General features: G+C 44.0%; 1 protein-coding gene across 2 annotated transcripts in view; it reads left to right on the top strand.

The window, feature by feature from the left end:
* The window catches only part of LIMCH1 (LIM and calponin homology domains 1), a 323090-nt gene that overhangs the window by 262517 nt on the left and 42598 nt on the right, over nt 1-17975 (top strand). Inside the window, exons 13-20 of one of the 2 annotated variants that reach the window (XM_054729386.1) lie at nt 1359-1477; nt 1587-1695; nt 2140-2400; nt 6360-6395; nt 11069-11195; nt 12674-12831; nt 13007-13415; nt 16898-17116. In XM_054729386.1, coding sequence (XP_054585361.1) covers nt 1359-1477; nt 1587-1695; nt 2140-2400; nt 6360-6395; nt 11069-11195; nt 12674-12831; nt 13007-13415; nt 16898-17116 — 1438 coding nt within the window. The remainder of the gene's footprint in view (nt 1-1358; nt 1478-1586; nt 1696-2139; nt 2401-6359; nt 6396-11068; nt 11196-12673; nt 12832-13006; nt 13416-16897; nt 17117-17975) is intronic. The other variant, XM_008140255.3, reaches the window with a different exon arrangement.

Here is a 17975-nt window from a genome sequence, read left to right as displayed (position 1 = left end):
CTCTCTTGGGGGTTCCGATGGGTCACGCATTTCTTTGGATGCATCACCATCCAGATTTGTGAGGGATCACCTGGGAAAATCTCTTATAGGCCTGTTCCCAGCTCTCATCTCCACTAGAGGCCTTCCAGGTTTAAATTCCCAAACCCTCTTTTGGGGACTCAGTTCTGTGAGCTGGTCTCTCTTCTATGAAGCAGGTAGGGGACACTTATGGAACTCTGGATCTCCTGGGAGCCCCCATTCTACCTGCATGATAGGAGCACAGTGAAGCTCTCCCTGGCAGGAGGAAATGCTCAAGACATTCTCCTCGGTCCTTGAAATACAAAGGAAATAGTAGGTCAAGCATGTCAAACTCGTGGCCCACAGGCCACATGTGGCCCACAATGAAATTTTTGCAGCCCAGCCAAAATAACAGTATGTAAGAAACGTTTTAATAAAAATTTCACAACTTAATTTTTACAATATCTGTTACACATAATTATTCATAAACAAACTACAACATTCGCTAATGAGTGATTGCTATAATCATGTTGCATTCCTTTCCCTTACACACTTGACGCGCAGGCGCACCATTTCTATCAAATATTTTAGCAGCCGATTGCCACGTCATTAGTCTTGGACTGACTTGTTTGGTGTGTGCAACAGGAAATATTTCGCTTTCATAGGACAAGTAAGATAGGTTTCTTTGCATTACACTTATTAATTTGTGCAGTTATTCAGTGTCTGGTAAGTTAATGTTCAAGAAAACATATTAATTTTTATTAAAATGTTTTATTCTTTTATGCTAACAATTACTCATTTATTTTAGCCCTTTGTATTCAGCATGTCTCTATCTAAATAAACCTATGTTTCTGTGAAAATTGAAGCTTTTGGTTTTTTTCGGCCCACATGAACTTAAACCTTGTTTATTTGGCCTGTGTTAGCCTTTGAGTTTGACATGCTTGTAGTAGATGATCCATGACAGACAGAGGGGTTTCTTTGGTTCCATACTGTGGGTGACAACATGGAGAAGAACAGGCTTCAGGATGAAATGACCATAGTCACTTCAGAAACACACAGTTGGGTTTTCAGAAACTGATGGCGACCTGGGATGGAAGAGCGGGAGTTAGGAATTAATGAGAAATTCATCTTTGAGTCCTTGACTACTGAAGGGCCGTCACTCAACCCTCTTAGTCTTTTCTTAGACCCTTGCCAGGGTACACATTGCATTATCTCAATTTGCATATGTCGTCTTTACTAACTGGCTTTTGGAGTGAGATCAACTGAACTCTCTTCATCTTTCGTCTCAACGACTTTCGTTGTCTCCTTTCATGAATTTTTCCACTTCTCTCTTGACACCCATGCCACTTGATTATCACCAGAATAGTGAACTCTGGCATAGATGACTATTGCAGAGGGGTCTCGCAGCTGGCTCCCGTGCTGGAGTCCCAGGAGGAGCATGTCAGCAGTTTGGGCGCATGCCCCACGAGGACAGAGGAAGGTGAGGGGCCACGTTTCTTCCCTCCCTGGGAGGTGAAGGATGACAGGTGGGGTCGAGGCCTCTGGTGTGAATTCTTTCCTCGTAGTAAAGCTGTCCTCTTTGGCTTTAGTTACATCCAAACAGCTGCCACAGGATGGCAAAGAAGAGAAAGGCGTTGCTCAAAGAGATTCTGAGATGCCGCCAAAGGCCGAAAGATGCGAAGAGAGCGGCCAGCCACTGTGAGTGCCTTGCCTGCATTCCAGGGTGTGCTGCCTCTGCGGTGTGTGGCTTTTGTGTTCCCAAAAAGCAGCTTAGAGCCACAGGATGCGCTTGGTGACTGATGGGATGTGGAGTTGAGTCGCTGAAAGGAATGCGCCCATCCCAGGGTCACAGTTCCGCTTCCAGTGCCCCCTCTGGGTAGAGATTGTAGCCTTTGCATGTGGTTGGACACTGGCCAGACTTTCGTCTCAGAAATTATGAAAACCGGGAAGGGAAACCCCTTCCCATGTGAGTACCAGTTGCATGGTGGAGGCCCACGGTATTACTACTCAGCTGCTGTGCGTGCTGCTGTCTCTGTGGACATGGGCTCCTTCTGTCTTGAGTTAACGCCAAGCGAGTGATGCTACTGAACGTATCTTTAGTAATAAGCGGACTTTGACTGGCTGGACTGAATGTTGCCCTAGTTCGTGTCCTCTGGCCTCTGAATGGGAGGCTTCGGGGAGAGAAGAGAGCTCAGAGAAGATGACAGCTCCTGCCTGGAGTGGCAGTGGACTGAAAAAACAAAGAAAGCTGTATGATTCCCAAAAAGATGACATGATGGCCAGGAGAACGGGGATGTCTCTTAGACACAGTGGATCCAACCCAAACCAGTTCCTTCCGGTTCCATTTGCAAAGCAGCAGGAAGTGGAGGAATCTGTCAAGGGCCCACCCATGAAAGATAAGAGGTCAGAAGATTATCCTGTGCCCTGTTTCTTGTGACTTTGTTTCTCCGTTCTGAGCCTTGATAAGTGCTTTGAATATGTTTATTAATGCCTTATGGCACATCAATGCCACTTACTTGCTACTGCTTACAGAAACGGAGTGATAAAAACTGGCCCAGTCTGCTAAGAATTTGCTTTCCTTTTTTTTTTTTTTTTTTTTTTGCATGTGAGCAGGTGTGGAAAGAATAGTTCAGTTGTGAGTTTTTCTGTTAAACTTCCTTTTTTACTCTCATCTGTGTGCACCCTACTTGAGAAGCTCTTTTGTCTCTTCCCAACTCACATAGGAACCTTCGGGTGAAGGGGCTGAACCTCTTTCTGACCGACTAGTACTTGATTTCACTCTGATTCTAAGAGGGTCTTCCAGCCCAAAGAGGATGCGTGCCACTTATAAAATCTGTGAATTAATGTCAACATTAGGAAACAGTGTTTTCTAGACGCAGTGTGTAACTTGATTTAAAATGAAGAGTAGGGAAATAACAAACCTGGGTTCCTGGTCTTGTTTAAGGTCCTATAGATTGAAGCTTCTGTTGCTATTTAACCAGATCTGTGGACCGTCTGATCAGTGCAGGGCAAAGCAGTGGGGGTGTTTAGCATAATTGTGAGTTCTACTATAAAACCTTAGTGGCAGTGGGACAGAGGGTGCAATGGGGAGCAGGGAGAACCCTAAGTAATCCTAAAATTTTAAAATTAATATCCTAGCCATCTTTATCATCTGGATTCCATCTGTTTTATTATAATTCATTCTTCTGAATTGCAACAATAATACTGTAGTACAGCCTTATTATAACACTGGCTTCAGGGAACAGGGGTAATACTCATGCTCTACTTGATGGCTGGAGAGTACTGTGTAGCCTTTGCAAGGTGTGTCTGCTCCCTCTAGCTCACCTTCTGAGAATTCACGGGTAGGCTGAATGGATGTTAGCTCCATGCCTGATGTAGAAGAAAGGTAAGTGAGTGGCTCTCACTTGGATGTCGAATGGTTAGGGCTGGTTAAGACTGGTCCACCAGTCACTCACTTTGTAGGTGCCCTGACATAGCCTGGCCCTGGATCCATGGGCTACTGTAAAGCAAGTTAGAATGAAAGGAAGGAAGGGAGAGAGGTCGACAGCTGCCTGCATTCTAGGTACTTCCCATTTACTACTCGCGTAACCTTTGAAAGTAAGAATTTTCATCTGCATCCTGCAATGAGGAACCTGACCCCATGTCTGCACAGCTGGTAATTACAGATCCAAGATTCAAACCCAGCTCTTTCCGAGTGGAAAGCCCCTGTCCCACTCCAGCACCAATGCACCGGAGTCTGACAGATTCCCTTGGGAATTCATTTTCCTTACAACACATTTATTGAGTAATTACTGTCTGTAAACTACACTGTGCTGGGTGCTGGGGGATAATCTTAAATGAGCAGCAACCCATTTTCCCCTCTCACTTCAAATGAAGCGTGTGTTAGTTCACAATATGAAAATATATAACCACCAATTATTAATTCTGAAGTGCTTTATTAATTCTGAAAGTTACATAAATGCAATCAATAGGTGCATAGAATATTTCATTTATCTTTCTAAGTGCCCCAACCCTCACAGTGAAACTTTATTAGTTGCTTTTTTTTTAGGATGCTTATACGAACTGTGATTTATCGGGCCAATTTTGTACCTCAGAGCCTATTGACTCACCTACTTAGCATTTTGAAAAATCACTTTATTATTTTTTAACCTACGTTTACATTTACATTTCCCATAGGACAACTGGGAAAGCCATTTGGAGCCCAAGCTCTAATTATCTTCTGCTTAATAGCAAAGGCAGTTCTGCTTAAATCGATGTCCTCTAAAGCTGATAAATCAGTCTGAGAGGAAATTCCTTAAATCCACAGTGGATAGTAAAGAGGAAACAAATAAGTTTATCTTCAGAGACTGTGCTATTCTTTTCAATTTCCAGACCGTCCAATAAATAGTCAATAAACACTTATCAGGGACCTACTCTGGTCACTCCTCAGGGAACCCCAAGAGAAAAACCCTGCCCTTATGTATCTTACATTTTAGTGTACATGTGCATTTGTGGGCAGAGATGTCATGAAATTCTGTGTTTTGTGTAGAAGCCATTTAAATTCAAATATATCCTGCAGCAACCACTAATAAAATATGCTAATAAAGCCAAACTCAAAGAAGTTCATATTGTATGGGCCCATTCACAAGACATTCAACACCAGTGTATAGGTATGCTCGGTTTGTGAAAAATCATTGAGGTGTATGGTATGTGTACGGTATGTGTACTTTCTGTATGTATGCTATACTTCAATCAAACATTAACAGAAACATTCAAATAGAGACACAAAAATACATAACCAACTATTGGTTATTTCTAGGTTAACCATCTATTAGGAATACATTCTCAGCTCTTCTTCATATATAATTGAGAAAACATTATATTTGAGTAAGTCTATTCCAATAGGCCTATTAATTCCACGGGACACATTTATCCAGTCTTCAGAATTAACGCTGCTTATTCATTCCCCCGATGTGCAGAAATCCACCAGTCATCTGCTTCAATGTCGTGGTGTTTTTGGAAATCTAAGCGTATTGGGTTAGATTTTAGCACCTTTTGAAACTACCCCCTGGAGAAATGGAAAAGGAACCTTACTACCAGAAGAGAAACATCCACAAACCCTTTCCCTGTCTTGTTTTTGGACTGGGCAACAAATACGTTGGGTTTTGCGTCGGTGTGGTTGCCTTCACTATGAATGAAAATAATTGTCATTGAATGAAAACTTCTAGAGTGATAAAAGCATAAGAGAGAAGGGTGTTTGTGTGTACATAACCATGTATTCTGGGGTGCTTTCTCTAAGATTATAGGAAGAGATCTTTAGAAATTACTTTTTACCCTGTAGTAAACTGTTAGGAAACTAAAGCATGGGATCTGGTCATTTTTGCTGAAAACCCCACAATGGCATTTACTGGAAACTGGAAGCAGGAAGTTTTTATTTACTTAAATAACTCTTTAGCCACCATCAGAATGCAGAGAGGAACAGCCTTTCAGAGGATAAGGAAGAACCTTCTCTTAAAATCCCCCTTTACAGAGGAGACAGCCCTGGTGGGAGCTGTGTCTTTAAAACGTGCTTAAAATATGCCCTTCTGAAGTTCTCATTTTGTTTTCTAACTCGACCTTTTCCTTTGCTTTATCAGACACATTAAAACGTAAAGAGCCTATATCGCAGAGGGTACCTCTTTGTAGATCAAAATCATCAGAAGACTATCAAAGATTGTAAAAAAACACTTTGGTGTTTCAAGTGATGGGATATCCAAGTCTGGTTTGGATTAAGGCTGCCCGTTTTCTAGGAATTGTGGTTTTTGTCGAATGCATGCAGAAGGCACTGGTTGGGGTTCTGGTTTGGAGTCCTGGTTTGCTTTCAGAAAACTGCAGAAAGGCTCTTTGATGTCATTTGTGCAAATGCATTAACACGTCACGGGCAGGGCCAGTAAGCACATGCTTCTATGTTGGGTGTCCGTTACAGCTCACTACGGCTGAACATAAGGCATGAACAGCTTAACTGTTTGTGAACAACCCTAATGCCGGTTTGGGTTTGTAAAAGCTGCCTTCTCTAAACATTGCGGGGTGCACCTAAGCCTTTTGTGTTTATATTGAACAGGTTTGTTTTTGTGTGGGTGGCGTGGGGGTTCCTTTCATTTCTCCTCTGTGTTTTAATACACATTTTGCACTCTTTAGAACTGTCAAGATGCTCCTTTCACTTTCAGAAGTTAATGAACATTATTAATTGTATAATGACACTTTTCTTCCATTGTGATCGGCGGGGGGGCGGGGGGGGGGAACGTTTGGCACACTTAACATTTCACCAGCAGTTTTTCTTTTCAGCTTGGTTACAGCGTTAACCTTGTCTTTTCAATCCTCTAATTTTGTATTTGATCTTGTAGATACGGTCCGAGAACTCCTGTGTCTGATGACGCAGAGTAAGTTGTCTTGTATTCATAGGAATACATTAATTACTAGCCTAAACTGCATGCCTTCAGTACTTACCACTAATGGAAATGCAATTGGTGCAACAGTGAACTGAATAGCTAACTGACTCGTGCAGCCTCAAAAAGCACTTGAAGTTGGAATGCAGAACATATGTTCTGTGCAGGAGAGATGAATGAAAAAGCAACTAAAGCATGATTCTAATATGCAGCTGCTGCTTAAAACTTAACATTTGCTTTTCATAGACGGGGCATGATAAAGTTGTGCTTGTTACCGTTTGGATGTTGGTACCCTTTCTGAACCATGGAATTATTAAAGCAGAATTCTGCATTTGAATTTAATCTTTGATATGTTAGGGCTTGGAGTTAACAATGAAGCAGTCATTCTCATGGCCACAAAATTTTCTTAAACTAAGAAAATAAATCCTAAACCACTAATTATGGATTCAGAAGCCCAAGTTCTTCCCAGGTTGCAGTAATATAAACTGCGGGATGCTTGACACCAAAATGTTGGGATTTCGGTCAGGTTCCGTGGCATAGCGAGGACTCCAGATTTCAAACAGGACTCGGGCTTCCTCTCCCTGCTCCCCCTCCTCTCAGAGATCGCAGAGATTCACTGCCCATCTTTGCCTCCCTCCACATTTTAGAAGAATCCACATTCTCTCGTTTGGGATCACATTGACTCCATTTCCGAAATGGATTTCCCATACACAGAAAATTCTGAAACGAACATCCAAGGCACAAGTTTTCTTAGCAGAATACTAGCTTCCTCAGATTGGAGTAACTTGCGTTTTAAAAAACAGGATTAAGACGTAATTCCACCATCAGTCGCCTGATGTCTTTCCTCTGGGAGAGGCATTTTTCCTGCTCTGAGCCATCATTCCCAGGCCTACAGTGAGGAACCCAAAGGATGGTGTGGCACACACACAACTGTCATCTCCACCAGTGACAATGAGCGTTAGCCCACATTTACTCTTTTCCAGTCGTGCTTTTTCCGTTTTCGTGCTCAAGGTGTCAGCTTAGCTTGTACTGTAAGCCCCAAGCAGTCTGCCTCCAGCACCACGGACGCCCCTTTCCAACGCGTGATCTCTCGTTGCTTGGTGGCCTGACAGACGCAGCATTCACGTCTCACAACCAAACCTAAATCCAAGCCTGAGCTTGGCTGACGGCGTGGAGTTAAGTCGTCTATAAAATTAAGCCCTGGTTATTACTCTTAAAATCTGCAGTGGCAATATTTAACAGTCACTGAAAGGAGGATTACGTAAGATTGATGGGCACAACATGATTTTGATTTGGTAGGAAAAAGAAATATTTTGATAGAATGGATTTATTCTTCATCAGTGCAAAGACACCGTGCAATTTGCCTGAGCTAGATCTCTGGGAAATCCTAAAGGTGGAAGAAAAGAGCTCTATTAAAGAGCTCTTGGATTTTGCCTGTCCCTGAGTGTGAAAGCTCACCCACGGAAGTTAATGACTCTTTTAAAGGGGCGGGGTTGGGGACTCCCTTCGCTCCTTCCCTAAATTGACAGGGAGCAGCCTTATGGAATAAGAAGGGTAAAAGGAGCTTCTTTTCCAGACGTCTTATCTAGGCCCATCAGATGTACCAAATTTCCTTCTTGGAGTAGACACAATTCACGTGAGCCCACGTGAGGAACAAAATGAAAAGTTTATATGGGGACTTTATTTTTTAAAGAGAGCGTCATACTGTGTTTCCTTTAATACCTCACTATCTCCCCTTTTCAAAAATGTCAGGGCAATTATTGGCACGGGCTGCACTTATTCATAATGGACACATTCTTAAAATACAGCCCAATCAAAAAAAGATGTGCCCTAAGGAAAACCCAGGTCAGGGGCAGACCCACCGCACAGGCAAACAGAAATTTCCGCCGCCTGGCAAGCCAGGAATGTTTCCGTCTATTTAGTTTCACCTTCTTGCCCTTTTCCTCCTCCTCCCCCAACACGCTCCCCACCAGCAGAGCGCTGCGCTCTGAGAGCCACAGGCCATCTTGCTCTTAATTCCCTTACCTTGGACTTGGCCCTGAAACAATTTCCAGGCTCCCCTTGAGGTAATTTAATCCTGGCCCCCCAAAATGCCAACCCACCACCAACAGAGACTCCCAGGCTCTGCAGCCAGGGTCCCTTGTCACCACAGCCCAAGGGCACGGCTTATTGTGGGAAGAAGCACAAGGTTAGTGCAAGTCACATTAATGTTCTGGAACCTGGGCTTCGTCGGGGTCCCCCACCCCATCCTTAGATGCTCACTTCTGCATTTTGGAGGCAGAGTCAGACTTCTGAATTAGGGAGCATTTTCTGAATGGTGACTCAGCCTATTTTCTGGCTAGTATTTTCAATTCTCAACTTGCTTCGCTCCTTTTTTTTTTTTTAATGTGCTAGACATTGCTCATAGTTTTGCTGTTTCCGTTTTGGCCAGTTTGCTGGTATTTCTTTAAAAAACAAAACAACTCTGGGAAAAATACTGCTTCCTGGTATAGGAGAGGGCAAACAAAAGTTTCTCTTTTTATTTCACTAACCAGCTTTTGGCCACATTTGGGCTGAGGCAAGTTCTAGCTTCATGATAGGACAGAGGTAGAAACCCAGACAGAAGTCAGCTGTGAAGGCCTCGCTCTTGTCTTCTCTCTGTCTGTCATGTGAGATAGGCGATTCCCAATCTTGGAGACGGCTACCGTTTTTTTCCTGGGTTCCCAGAAGGAGACCTGGCTGTATGGCCACACATTGTGGCCTACACCAAAATTCTGCCCTTTAGAAATTATGTAAATGACCAAGTCAAAGGAAGGGACCTACTTTCCCTCCCACGATCTGCCAACTACTGAATAGGTTACGGGAGCGTCCCAGCTCAGAGAGATTTTTACCTGCTAAGATCTTCACAAACACTGAATTGCCTTAAAAGATGAACTGACTAAATTGAATATATTTAAAGGTAAGACTTTTTTCTTTTTTCTTTTTTTTAACTCTGAGAGGAGGAATGGGATGAATTCCGGTCTCTTTCTGAAAGCCTACTTAAGTGAATTTTGGTCCATGAAGTTCAAAAAAATATGGGCTATACTTTTCTACCTAAGATTCCTAAATCTTTCCTAAAAATTAATAAACAAGGGGAAACTCGCAGTCCCTCCTACCTCTTGAGGACTCCAGCTTATCTGGAAGGTGTGGCTCCCACAATCCACACTACCCACTGATACGTGGAGTGGCTCCACAAGGTGGTTTGTCATAGCTGAGCTCAGATAAAAGTTCTCTGTGGACAGATTATTAGAATACTCTTGGGGAAGACAGATTACAAGTACAGTCTTCAGTTTTAGCTCTCTTGGGTCAGATTTAAATTGTCCAACATCTAGAGAGATTCATTTTGCAGATTCATGTTGAGTGGCTGGAAGTGCAGCTGGGCAGCCACTGCCTTGGGGGTCACGTTCCCTCCCTGAGAGCGGTCCGCTGAGGACCCCGCGGCATCCAGCAATGCTGCCTGCGCCTGCTCCCTGCCTGGCCCTGGCGAAAACTATTTTGGACATCACTGATGGTGTCTGGAATTAGTTGGGGGTCTAAATGCATGGCTTTTCTTCTTCTTTGTGTTACTCTGGCTTCAAAAATGGACTATCACGCTCTCCTGTTCTTAGAGTGAACTCTAAAGGGCCCTCCATTTCTGGATTTGGGGACCGTAAAACCCACGTGGTCCCAGAGCTCCTCAGTTCTTTGAGAGAGAAAAAGCAGGAGAAGGGAGGACTTTGCTTTGGTTTTTATTTCTGTTTCCATCTTGCTGCTTAAGCTTCTTCTGGAACAAAGCTCGATGTAAGCATTACAGAAAAAGACCTCAGGGTCTTGCCTACCATTTCATAAGCGCCTACAGAATATATTAGGGTTTTCCATGGTTTTCCCTATAGTTTTCTTTTGAAAGAGTAAATTCAGAGGTATCCTGACAAAAATGATTCTGAGAATCTTAGGATACAAAGTATGTAGTGATTTCTATATTTTATTCCTTAATCTCAATATAAAATACCTTATTTTCTTGATTCCAAGATTCCATCAACTGCACTATCAACTTGCAGATTTATAGAAAATAGAAATAACCACATCAAACACACATGCATCACTAGTGCGCAGTGGCTGGATGCATCCACAATCCATAAAATAGTGCAGTATGAAAAGATGGGTGTCTTAGACTTCAGGCCGTGTGATTTTTTTTTTTTTTTTAATGGAGAGATTGCCTCCGTTCATGTAGAAAGCATTTAAGCCAGGTCTTTACACAAGGAGCATGTACTGTAAAGAAGTTTTTCCTCTTGGAACGCCACCCTCCTTCTCCACAAACTCTCCCCAAGTTAAACCTTTCCATCCCCCTTTTTTTTTTAACTTTCTAATACATTTCCAAACGAGAGGAACCCAGAGCTTCGTATACCTTTTCTAGCTCTTCGTTACACATGCTTTGGCACCTACTTGTACAATTCTACTGACCGCTGAAGACAAAGATGCTCACATTTTGGCTTTTGCGGCAAAAGGAGAAGAGGCGGGGGGCGCTGGCGTGCACGCTGCTGGCTGAGGGCGGGGGACAGTTTTCCCGAGCGAGCGCGGTAGCGCCCCCACGCGGCGGAGCGGCCCGGAACGCACGGGGCCAGTGGCGCTGATGCCGGGCCCCTTTTTGTCTCCGCTCTCCCCACCCTCAGGAGCACGAGTATGTTTGACATGCGGTGCGAGGAGGAGGCTGCAGTGCAGCCGCACAGCAGGGCCCGCCAGGAGCAGCTGCAGCTGATCAACAGCCAGCTGCGGGAAGAGGACGACAAATGGCAAGATGTGAGTGCTGGCCGGGCGGCGGGGAGGCTGCCCAGCGCGGTGGGTTAGGGGCCCTGGGAAGCAGAAAACCCGGTGGGGTGGGCAGGCCCGGGTTTGGAAGCCATGCAGGGGAAGGGGGCATCTAGAGGATTCCAGACAGTGACACCGTGAATGTGGGCATGAAAGGAAGGTTAAAATAGCCACGTGAAGGGTGAGGAGTGAATGACAGACACATAATCCGCAAGTATCCTCGCTAGAGGGATGGCCACACAGGAGGGGGGAGCCGGCGGGAAGCAACTGGCACGTGATGGAGAATTGAGGAGGCATGTCTTTTGAGATTATATATTTGACACTGATGATGATGATGATGATGATGATGATGAAAACGGTAATTGCCAACCATTGAAAGCCTGTCCGTAACAGGCACTATTCTAAGTGCTGTGCATGTAGTAATTCTTTAATCCTCTTAGTAACTTGATGAGCCAGCCACTATTACCCTCGTCCTCAATTCCACAGATAAGTCCCAGAACAGCTGAGTAACTTGCCCAAAGTCACACAGCTAGTGAGAGAGAGAGCTAGGGACGGAAGGCCGCGGAGTCTGATGGGGGCCTGGAGATTGTCGGGGAAGAACAGAAAGATAGGGGTGAGCGGAGGGAGAGTGGATTATTTCATTTAATCCTCACAGAGCACTCCAAGATAGCAGTTGCAAACTTGACTCTACCATTAGTCGACTAATTGTCAAGGTAACTGTGTCTACAGTGTATTGAGCACTTCCTATGTGCCTGGTACCTTATATGCACTATCTCATTTAACTCTCACAATAAGCTTGTAAGAGTAGGTGTTAAAATCATCCCTGTTTTAGAGATGAGGAAACTGAGGTGCAGAGAGGCTGAGAAGTGTGATTCCGCAGCATGGAAGAGAGAGAGCTGGGATCATGTCCCAAGCTGCAATCCCATCATCCATCAGACTCCAGAATCGTAACTCTTCGTCCTGTAATTGCCTGTAGGTTTTTGTGGTGAGGTTGTTGTAAGGATCAGAAGAATTAATACATACAGAATCGCAGTCATTTCTGTGAGACCCCAAAGCTGATTTTTTTTTCTGCCTCTTCTTTCTTCCCTGAGGGCATTGTGTGGGTCTGTGGTTAATTCCTACCATTGTATTGTCAACAAGTCCACTCACAATGCAGAAGTCATAAGAAGCAAGAAATGAGGTTTTTCACAATCCCCTGTGAGACAATGCTTTAAAATTTGGAAACTGCCATGGAATAGGATTGCAAATTTCACATTGCCGTGTTTAAATACACGTGCTGCCCTGCTCTGGGAGGCTTCCTGCCTTTGGGGCATTCTTATTCCAACCAGACCTCCACTGGATTGGGTGGGAATGCCCTAGCATAGTCAGTGCCTGGCCCATAGTCAGTGCCCACTAAACTCCGAAAAGTAGACATGGAATTGAAAAAGCCTGAAAAATGTGCTTTATCTCCGCCAAACCCACCCCCACAGGACCTGGCTCGGTGGAAGAGCCGCAGAAGAAGTGCTTCTCAGGACTTAATCAAGAAAGAGGAAGAAAGGAAAAAAATGGAGAAACTAATGGCTGGAGAGGATGGGACAAGTGAACGGAGGAAAAGCATCAAAACCTACAGAGAAATTGTTCAAGAAAAGTGGGTCCTTTCTGTTGTTGTTGTTGTTGTTTAATGTACACTATTGTCTAGATGTGTTTTTGCTAAAAATGGTTGGTTATCACAGAGGCTCCTGTGCTGTCTCTGCAGCTCCTTGAAGTTTTTGTGACTGTCGTTGACCTCTGTGTTGCTTCTCTCCCCCACGCCCATGCTGCAGAGAGCGGAGAGAGAGGGAGCTGCATGAGGCGTATAAGAACGCGCGGTCCCAGGAGGAGGCGGAGGGGATCCTTCAGCAGTACATCGAGAGGTTCACCATCAGCGAGGCTGTTCTTGAACGCTTGGAGATGCCAAAAATCCTGGAAAGAAGCCATTCAACAGAGCCAAACTTCTCCCCCTTCCCGAACGACCCCAACCCCATGAAATACCTGCGGCAGCAGTCACTGCCTCCACCCAAATTCACTGCCACTGTGGAAACCACCATCGCCCGTACCAGCATTCTGGATGCCAGCGTGTCAGGAGGCAGTGGGTCTCCAAGCAAAACTGTCGCTCCCAAAGCAGTGCCTATGCTGACACCCAAGCCTTACTCCCAACCCAAGGGCTCTCAAGAGGTTCTGAAGACCTTTAAGGTAGGGTGAGTCCCTTAAGAGCAGAACCCACGCTGCAGTCCAGGTAGTAGCTGGGAAGAAGCCTCTTGCCTCAAGAAAATGCAAACAAAAGCAAAATGTGTTCACACTTACAGTCGTGAAGTTTCCATGCCTCTGAGGTTTGGCTTGCAAATGGTTAGGGAGAGATGGTTCCCCCCCCCCCCCACTTCCTGCTGTTAATATTGATGGGCTCCAATGAGACTGATGGTTGAGTTATTTCCATGAGCAAAGTCTATTTCCTAACTTGATCTAACGGCATGGTCTCTCTATATTAGCGTTCACAGACCCCAGTTTAGTAACACTCTAAGTATCTCTAACTATCTGGAGGTATTGCAAACTCTCCAAAACAAAATTTTAATTGTCTTTGTTTACGTAGAAGTGTGTACAGTTACCTCTCTTTTAGGGAGTAATTGACATTACATCCAAAAAGATGGCAACAGTTGAAAAAAAAGAATACAGGGAACACATGGAAATATGGGGATGTTCTTAGTCCTGGAATGAAACAGGTTTTTGAAATATTTTTAAGTGGAAAGAAACTAGGTTGTTGGTGTGTGTTTTTTTTACCAACAAATATGTAAAATAATGTTCCAGAACCAAAGAACGTATGACAAGCAAACATCTTTTCACTTTCTCAAATTCCAGTGTTTTCCCTCACGTCATGAGGAGGCACTCACCCTTTGTCTTAAGCTCTGTTGACTACAAAGGAAAGTCAGTTCTCACTGTCCCTGCACGCCACATGGGTTGGTAATAGAAGACAGCGGTGGAATTCATCACGAGCAGACACGGACATGTGACTGTGAAGAAAGTTTGCTTCACCAAACTAATTGAGCAAAGTGCTGCCTGCTCTCTTCCTATTGAATTTCAGAGGGGACCAAACCACACTTCCTGAGTTTTGCTTAAATAGCTCTTTAAAGAATGTATCTTTAAAATCGGTGCCTTCGGCTTTGGTGACACAGAGGAAAATGTCGAGTCTGTTTCATCTGGGTTGAATTGAGATGTTTGTCCCTTGAGGGGCTGGGGCTGTGTCTTTGTTGTTCACAGCTTCACCCTGAGAGCCTGGCATAGGTGCCCAGGAGAACACAGTGGGCACTCAGCAGGTATTTATTACATGAATTTTTTCCAGAGAAGATGAGTTATTCATCGTACAGACTCATGCATGCACAGAGATGCACTCACCTAAGCCCTGCCCAGCTCTCCTTCACCGAGGACCCCCAATGATGTTCTGTCTCAATATTTCATGAAGAAATGTTCGATGTTGAGGTGACTCAGAACAAGAGTAGGGAGAGCAGTATTTAACTTCCCAGGCATATGATCAGGTCATGTAGATGTCCACTTCTCTTCACTGATATAAATAATGCAATATAATCATTTAAACAGAAGAATTAGGCCCTGAGAAAACCCAGTTCCTTCCCTTTGTGGCAAGACTGGGTAGAGGCCTCAGGAAGAGCTCTGATGGAGAGGGAGATGGAGCAACCTGAGTAGAAGTCCTCTTAAAGCTGGGCTCACTCTTCACCACCAGGGAGCCCTTGACTCATCCCAAGCATGTCAAACTCGCATGCAGCCCGCCAGCCGCAAGTTTGACATGCTTGTTAGGCCTTAGCGGCTCTCAGCCTTGTTCATAGCCCCACCACTGAGTGGGTGGACCCACTTGTGGTTAAGGGTAACATGGAAATAAACAGTTGTTACCAGATAATGCCAGGACAGAAGGCTAAGGGGTGCAGCATGTGTGTGAGTGAGTGTTTGTGTGTGTGTGTGTGTGGGGGGGGGGGGGGGGGGAATGGGGCAGAGGTAACAGAGCCGGGAATACAGGCTCAGTTTCCCAGAACAACAGAATTAAGAGTAAAGGAGGATTAAGTGAAATAGTTCAAGGCAGTGTTTTTCTTTTCTTTTTTTAAATTGATTTGAGAGAGAGAGGGAGAGAGATAGAAACATCAATCAGCTGCCTCCTGCACACCTCCCACTGGGATCGAGCCAGCAACCTGGACATAGGCCCTGACCGGGAATCAAACCAAAGACCTGGTTCATAGGTCGATGCTCAACCCCTGAGCCACGCTGGCTGGGCAGTGTTTTTTAGCCTGAAAGTTGCCACCTATTCCTATGTTATGAAACCAATTTATTGGTTTGGAATCAACATTGAAAATAAATGAAGTATAATAGAATATAATTTAAAAAATGCCTAGTATATCACACACAATAAAGGTAAACATTGTTTTGCAAAACTCTGGTTTCAGTTGTATTTGTGTGTGCTTAGTTGTGATTTAAAGTTCTTCCTTACGGAGTACAGACAATAGAGTATGCAAGCCGCTGGCCTAGGTAAATAAAGTATAACTAACATCCAGCCTTTCACTGTTCCTTCTGAAAGATTTTAGAAGGCCTACTAATAATAATAACTAAGATTTCCATACTTAAAATGGGCAGGTACGGTTCTAAACTCTGGACATAGATTAATCCATAAAATCACCATAATAGCAGGAGATACTATTACTGTAAATTTTGCAGCTGAGGGGTTGAGGTTGAAGATTACATGGCTGGTAGGTTGTCAAGCCAGGACGTAATCTGAGGCCCTTGAACTACAGAGCTTCTGCTCACAATTATTTTACATACTGGCTCAAACCTCAAGACAGAGACTTCTAGATGCCTCTCAACAAGCCCAACTAACCACCCTCTCTGCCCCTCCTTTCCTGCTCTCACTGCCTTCCCTACACCTAAGTGCAAAACATAAATATTTTAATGTGCATGGCTGTTTTTCTTGAAAAAAAAAAACAAAAAAAAAACGGGATTATAAAATTAAGTGGAAGTAGAGATTTATTGTACTAAAGCAAGCATTAGGTTCCCTGCCATCCATGATCGTGTCAAAAAAGTACCCGTTTTCCCCTACTCCCCAGGATAACCTGTAAAACAGTCCTGATCTGAGGTGGGTTCTACCTAATTTATACGCTAACCAGTAAAGAAAACCCTCAAAATTGTGGAATAACAGAACTTAAATGACAAATTACTGGAACCCAAATATATGCATGTATTTATACATATAATAAAGAGCTAATATGCTAATTAGACCAGATGGTGGAATGACCTTCCAGAACAACCAGTAGGCAGGGCCTCGAGGCAGCCAGGGCTGTGAGGGCTGAGCCCCTAGCATGAATTTTGAGCCTCTGGCCTCTAGTTTATACATAAGTTTCTTTGATTTTCTTTACTTTAATATAAAAGCACACCCTAAGTTAGGTGAATGTGAAATGTAATTTAATGTGAAGTGGCCTGAGAAGGTGGAGTACCTTTTAAAGAGACCTTCTAAGATAACATTTATAGGAGCCCTAATTGACAGAGCCAATCAAAGCATATAAGAGATGTTATTCTTTGGTGGACTATGATTATCAATGGTAATGTTGTCAGGCGATTCTGAATGTGTTATTTTGTTACTCTTTCTTTGGGGAATAGCGTGTTTTTGTTCATTCCGGTTTTTATAGGTAGATGGGAAAGTCAGCATGAATGGAGAAACAGTTCACGGTGATGAGGTGGAGAAGGAGAGCGAGTGTCCGACGGACGCACTCGTCCCCTCATTAACCAAATCCCAGATGTTCGAAGGTGTGGCCAGAGTGCACGGGTCCCCAGTGGAGCTGAAACAAGGCAGCAATAGCATCGAGATCAACATACAGAAGCCAAATTCTGTTCCCCAAGATCTGACGGTAAGAACCAGACTTTTTTTTTTCCTCTTTGGCTAATTCCATTGTGAATGAATCTGTTTTAAAAAGTAAGTAGGGCTTGATAATGACCATTTCTTTCTACATGGGTTTATTTGCTAGGGCTGCCCTAGCAAAGTACCACAAACTGACTGGCTTAAACAACAGAAATTAACTGTCTCAGAGTCTTGCAGGCTAGAAGTCCAAAATCAAGGTGTTGGCAGGGTTGGTTCCTCCTCTGGCTGTGAGGGAGAATCTGCCCCATGCCTCCTGCTGGCTTCTGGTGGTGCAGCAGTCTCTGACTTTCCTGAGCTTGTAGATGCATCCCCTGATCTCTGCCTCCATCTTCCCAGGGCGCTCTCCCTGTGAGCATGACTGTGTCCAAATCTTCCCTTTTTTATAAGGACATGCATCATACGGGATTAGGGCCCATCCTATGGACCTCTTCGTAACTAATTACACCTGCAACAACCCTATTTTCAAATAATATCACATTCTGAGGGATGAGGTAAGGGTCATGATTTCAACATATGAATTTGGAGTTGGGGGGAAGCACAGTTCAAATCTAACCAGTGGGTATAGTAGATGGTGTAATATAAAATAGGGATAGAAAAACTTGTCATCACATTTTTGATGCCAGGTGTTATAGAAAAATAAATCAATCTCTCATAAGCCTTTTTTTTCCTTTCTGTTTGTTCAGGACCCCACCAGACTTGTTAATACAATTTGAAAATAACTGCTGCCCTCAAAACCTGGCTTTCCATCCTTGATAATATGTATAAAAGGGCAGCTTTCTTATTAATTAAAAACACAAAAACTCGCCCTGGCTGGTTTGGTTCAGTGGATAGAGCATCAGCCTGTGGAC

Source organism: Eptesicus fuscus, chromosome 2, assembly GCF_027574615.1.
Source record: "Eptesicus fuscus isolate TK198812 chromosome 2, DD_ASM_mEF_20220401, whole genome shotgun sequence".
NCBI classification, from domain to species: Eukaryota; Metazoa; Chordata; class Mammalia; order Chiroptera; family Vespertilionidae; genus Eptesicus; species Eptesicus fuscus.
This window is presented reverse-complemented; position numbering and strand designations above follow the sequence as displayed.